Source organism: Spodoptera frugiperda, chromosome 3, assembly GCF_023101765.2.
Source record: "Spodoptera frugiperda isolate SF20-4 chromosome 3, AGI-APGP_CSIRO_Sfru_2.0, whole genome shotgun sequence".
Classification (NCBI taxonomy): domain Eukaryota; kingdom Metazoa; phylum Arthropoda; class Insecta; order Lepidoptera; family Noctuidae; genus Spodoptera; species Spodoptera frugiperda.
In genome coordinates this window covers 10,220,707-10,226,706 of record NC_064214.1, presented here as the reverse complement: position 1 = coordinate 10,226,706, position 6,000 = coordinate 10,220,707, and the positions used below count along the sequence as shown (strand labels likewise).

General features: G+C 35.5%; 1 protein-coding gene across 2 annotated transcripts in view; it reads left to right on the top strand.

The window, feature by feature from the left end:
- Positions 1-437: 437 nt before the first annotated feature.
- The window catches only part of LOC118274133 (synaptotagmin-4), a 51,172-nt gene continuing 45,609 nt past the window's right edge, over positions 438-6,000 (top strand). Inside the window, exon 1 of one of the 2 annotated variants that reach the window (XM_035591521.2) lies at positions 438-679. In XM_035591521.2, the coding sequence (XP_035447414.2) occupies positions 628-679 (52 nt within the window). In that variant the 5' untranslated portion in view covers positions 438-627. The remainder of the gene's footprint in view (positions 680-6,000) is intronic. The other variant, XM_035591519.2, reaches the window with a different exon arrangement.

The following is a 6,000-nucleotide window of genomic DNA, read 5'->3' as shown; positions in this document are numbered from 1 at the left end:
ACCGGCGAGTGATATACAGCTATATCTTTCTAACATATTAAAACTATTGGGTTCGGGTTTACCCCGCGTTCGCGTTTACCCCACTTTCCCCTACTGTTCGCTAAATACCTAGTAAAAAGAAACTAGTCTCTACAAAAAGTTCTCTCTTTATACAAAAAAAGTAGTAAAAATAGTTTTACAAATTGTAAAGAACAACATTCCTATTCAAGCAGCTTTAAACTTGCTTATACCACCGACCCCATTATCAAAAGAAACAATCTATAAAAATTACTGCAATACAACCATCCATTTCCCGAACGAAAGGGGGATAAACACATTAGTCATAGGAAAATTAGATATCACGTCAATTATTAACAGCGGAAACGCGCCTTAAACTGTCAACTGTCACGTGACGTCTTTCCGGGCAAACATGGCGGCGCGGGCGAGCGCGCAGGCGCCAAGTCCGCGCGCCGCACGCATGCGCGACTACCCTCACAGCTTCAATCGATAGTGCAGTGTCGAAACAGCCTGTTGGGCTCCGGTTATTTTCCCTTATTTTCCCGATTAATCGTCGTTTTTTCGGTTGAAACTGTGAAGTAATTCGCCACGGTGTCGGTGTCAAGTAGCGTGCTACCAGGTGCCATCACGATGAAGATGCTAGCGCCCCACGACGGTCCCGACATAGCGCCAGTCGACTCAGGTCAGTGGAAAACAATCATTAAGACTACATAATAAAATTGTGCATTAAGTACATTGTGACATGCTCATCAAGTTACGAGTTTTTTTAACGTTCTGCTTAAAAAAAGTCGTTTTATGAACAAAATACTTGATGCGCAGTATGTTTTATTATAGAAAAGGATCTTTGTTATGTCGACACCCTATAAATAAATAAATATATGAACGGGAATATGGGAATCGAAAACTATCGATGTTGTCTTTGTCTTCGCGATTTTAGTCGGAGTGTTAAATATCGAATTTGTGAGGATACCGATATGGCTTAACTTTAAGATGAAAATCTTCGTCTCGGCTGTATGTTTTCATCCTTTCTACAACGTACTACGCAAAAGGCTTACGCAACTGTGTTCCTTTGACCAGTATTTTAACCTTAAGGATGAATAGATTAGCGTATTATATCGATATCATCTAGCGTAACATATTAGAACGTAGAAAATTAATTTAACTATGTTCTCATAAAAATAAAAAAAACATAACAGTAATAGGGATTTCAAAGCTTAGAATAAAAAAAGTAATATACGTTTCATAAAAACATAATCGTATCCACTTATAGGCGTAGAAAATTACTGGCCATTTATTTTATTTATGAACGGAGTTCTGTTTTCTTTTTCAAATTTAGAATATTGTACTATAATTTCACAAACGGCTTTTGTTCAATGACTCATCAAGAAAATTAAATGTCTACTAATCATTATTTGAAAATAGAATGGTAATACGTTTTATTTCTTTTTTTGTACTATGAAATGCATTATGAAAATCTGCCGCCACCACTCGTCACTGGCAGTATAGTCGACGACTTTGTATTAGAGACTCGGTTGTCATCAAGGAAAAAAGTATTATGAAATACTACGCCTGAAAATTGTCCAGGGTACAGGCTATGGAATAAAATACAAATCTGTAACATAAGTTGAGTGGACGCAACTAGGGTTGCTTTCTTAACGAAGCAATGTTGGCTAGTCGATCCCTATTACTACCTTACAATCGGAAGCTATGTCTACATAGAGCACTTCTGCTCACCCTGTTCAAGAATACAAAGGCGTGATGCTATGTAGTATAACTTTACGATATGGTCGTACGTCTTAGTAAAGAAAATATTCATTTATACTAACTACAAAATTAATTATTCAGAATGGAATAAACCCAATTTAACATAACACAAAAATATATATCGCATTTACCTGCATTACATGATAATGTAATTATTTATAGCTTATGTATTTCATGTTCAAAAATGAGGATAAATTATACATTTAAATATAATAAATTATTGTAACCAAACATAATAAACCAAAGTGTCAGTTAACACATGTTTAGATAGATACACTGTATGCGGTAATACATACTCTGTACATATACATATGTAACTCAAATTATATTAGTTTTAAAATAAAAAGGTATAGCGTTCAAGATTTCAGAAGTTGGTAGTTATTTTGCAGTTTAAAGTAGTTGCAGTTAGAAGACCCCATATACATATAATTATACTAGTAGGACAAAGTTTAATTTATGCTCTCCGACTTTCAGAATTACCAAAGTCAAAGCATCTATTTCTAATAATCCTCAATTAGGTACTTTTGAAACGACAAATTGAATTGTCCATCAGTCTGTCTGTCAGTGAAGCTAGGTGTAGTATAGTATCAGAACCTAAATAATGTCACGGAGTTTTAAACAATATTAATAAAATATAATACTTAGTACCTTTACATTTAAAACTGAATGCTGAGTAATGAAAGAGACGGATGTAAGAAAACTACATGAAGCGGAGATGAAAACCTTAAGATATGTAAATGTGTAGCATAATAAGAAAATATAAGACCTGAATATGTTAGAGGAAGTATGCATGTGGCGCTGATTACAGAGAAGCTAGAAGATGGTTGATTCTCTTGGTATAAACGTCAAATATGGAATAAAAAATATGTTTATAAAGCGAATTAATAATTAATATGTTATCGGCTTATTCCTGTAACTGTTTCACGAGGAACTCGACTAGTTTCAGTAGCAGCACGACAATCGCCGCGTTGTGTGTCGCGGAATGCTGATGAATGTGAATGAATGAATATGAGCCCTTAGCATGGCTTGAAACTAGACGAGTTCCTCGTTAAGCAATTGCAGGATTAAGCCGATAACAGAATAATTAATTAAGTATGTCTCACGAAAGTTATAATACTTAAATGACAAAGCGAATGTTAAGTTTAAGCGTGGATGGGTGAAAAGGTAGCCATTTAAAAAGAGATAGAAAGGAATTGTAAGAAATGAAAGGAGTATGTCATATATGTCATTTGATCTCCTATTAAGAAGAATATACATATAATAGAAGAAGAAGATAATGTTGTGCACAATACTCTCGGGATAAGGTCATCAAGAAGGAAAGTATTGAAATGATATTATAGGATAATTATAAACCGGAGAGCATTTGCAATTACTGATTTAGGAAATAAAAACTTCACTACTAATCCTACATTAAATTATTACTAACATATCTATCTTTACCGATTGATATACTACTGATAATTGGAAGCTGAAATTAAAGACAAGTAGGTCCCTACGTAGAATATGAGATAGTATGGCGAGAAAATTTCCGTTGGAATGACAAGTAAACTTTTAAGCGAGAGCTAAGTCACGGGCATTTATAATCTTCTTCTAAAATAACAAGAGTTTTACACATATTTCCTTCAGCTACAGTAACCGTGTTAAATATCACTGCCTTTGTTTACACATTAACAATATCATCATATAATAATATAAATATAAAAATAGCCTACTACATAACCGTTCAGGTAAAATTAATTAACACGAGGGAGAAAAACAGCGTCCAGTTATTCCGAGAAGATCATCAACAGGATTATAACGCTCGAAGCACTTCTGTTATTAAAAGCTATTGTTATTTTTAATTTTCCGCCGAAGGAGACATCATTAGAGGCTCCCACTCGCAGGAACTACAGATCGGATTGTTCTCTATTGTTTTTGAAAAGGAGGAAAATTATAATTAACTTTTGCCTGTCTGTACTTGTCTACGTGTCTGGTAGTTTTACCTGTATTGTTTTGTCATGAGATGGGTTTTGGGCCATATGTGTTTGCTGTGTTGAATTACTTAGTCATTGTAAATGTACGATTCTTAGCACGAGAATAGTGACCCGGAGCTGCGGACTACATAGCGAGGTACCGGGGCTCCGGCTCGAAAAGCAGGAGTAGGAATAGGGTGGTTTTTAGTGAGTAAGACTCTGGCATTCTCTCTCGCCTCATCGAAGGCGGGAGAAATCATTGGATGATTTTCCCCCTCAAGAAAAAACTCTGGAAAAAGTAATATGAAATTCTGACAAAATGATACTGTCATCGTCGTAGCAACGGTTCACCTCCTACTGTAATTACGACTTAACTAGTGAACTAGCCTCCAAGTCTTAACAAGAGCCGTGATGTATAACTTTATCTTATAAAATGCTGATAAAAACAAACAACCCTTCGAATTTCATTGTTTTTCCAATACCTAGGTTTTATTTTATGTTCTAGAATATTAATAGACCAAAGTATTGATCACTTGGCCTAATTTGAAAACCAGTTGACCTTTTCCATATTTCGTTTAAGCAATTCATTAAGGATATTGAGAGTTCAAGTTAAACAACAGCAGTAGACGTATGAGGAAACGTCAAATTGATGTATTTTGTAGCAATGACTTGCAATTTTGGAACCGTTGTTTGTTTTTTATGTTGTAACGACGAAAATTGGATAGTCATGGAATGGAAAGAGAAAAAGAGGCAGACCACAAAAAAGGTGGAACAACGACCTCAGACAAGTCGCTCGAATAACTTGGGGTAGAGTGGACATAGAAAGGTCAGAATGGAGAAGATTGGTGAAGGCCTTTGCCATCTGGCAAACGGACACGCAGAAGTGAAGGAAGAACTCACTGATAGCTTAAGTCTTTGACTGCCAATAGAAAACTGTTGAAGGCAAATCCTCCGCTAACGTCGGTCACCGGTGACCACCACGGCGTTCAATGTGTTAAGATAGATTTTGTCTTGTCCGAATAAAAAGGCTGTAAATAAACGTTGGAAATTCATATTGATGTTCAAATATTATTACAAAATATAAGCCGCTTTCTTAGTTTATTCAGTAAAAAGGGAAACCTTTTTTAATTTATCGCAGCCTACTACCAGATAATTTTTGGTTTTCTACGACAAGTAGTTTTAGTTGATTGACAAGTAGACTATCAATCACTTTGGAACGTTAATTTTAAATATTTCATCGAAGCCAAACATTCCCATTTATTATACAAACATCTATCAAAGTAAGGACTTGAAAACAGGACATTTTTATCGGTAAAATTTATTGAAAAACCATCAAGCATAAAACTTGAAGCTTCACAACTCATTAGTCAATTTGTACCGAAAATAAAAGTCCGCCCTGACAGGAGTAGACAGGAGTGATGGCTGCCGACGGGAAATTTTGTCAGGATAAAATTCCGTAATGGAAAATTGTAGACGACATTATAATGTTACGCAATTATTTATAGATGTTTTCGGTATTCGTATTACTCGTTACTGATGTGAAATAACTCTTGGGAATGTAATTATATTAAGTGATCATGAGTCTGGTACCTACAATTATAAGTAAAAGTTTTCAAGTTACATAATATTTAATACTTTTAGGATATCTATCGAGAAGTGGATATTCAATTAGAGTGTTTTTCCAACAGAAATGGGCTATGTTATGTTTCTATGGATGTTTTTGGTGGAAACGGACTCAACTAAGCTATGTTTTTAATATGGAAAGATGCGTGGTATGGATGCGTCCTATGGATTTGTGCTCGATACATCGCATACTCGAGCTGCGCATCTTCCTCGCACACCTTCATAGCTTAGGCGTATCAGTGGAAACAAATACATAGTTTCGCAGCTTAGCTATTACATCTTCGTAGCATAGCTACTTAGCACATCTCTGGTGAAAAAGCAATTGTGAAAAAGCATTTGCGATCCTTCTGAGGATTAATAGTACATACATCGCTGTTATGTTAGGAAAAAAATGAGGATTTTCTATACGGAGGCTGTAGTTTTAGGACGTACCGAAGTAACCTTAAATATGACTAATAATATTTGTCGGTATATTATGAAAGGAGAGTAGGTACGAATAAGTCTTAAAAGGGTCTGCTTCACGTCTGCGAGAGCCTGTACAAATATTTATGTCTGCAGTTACGGGGCGCCTAAAGCCAGACAGTCTGACAAGATTATCACTTACCTTGAAGGTGTTGGATTATCCTTAATGTGAACGAAGTAAATGGCTTGGGTCTCAAACTTT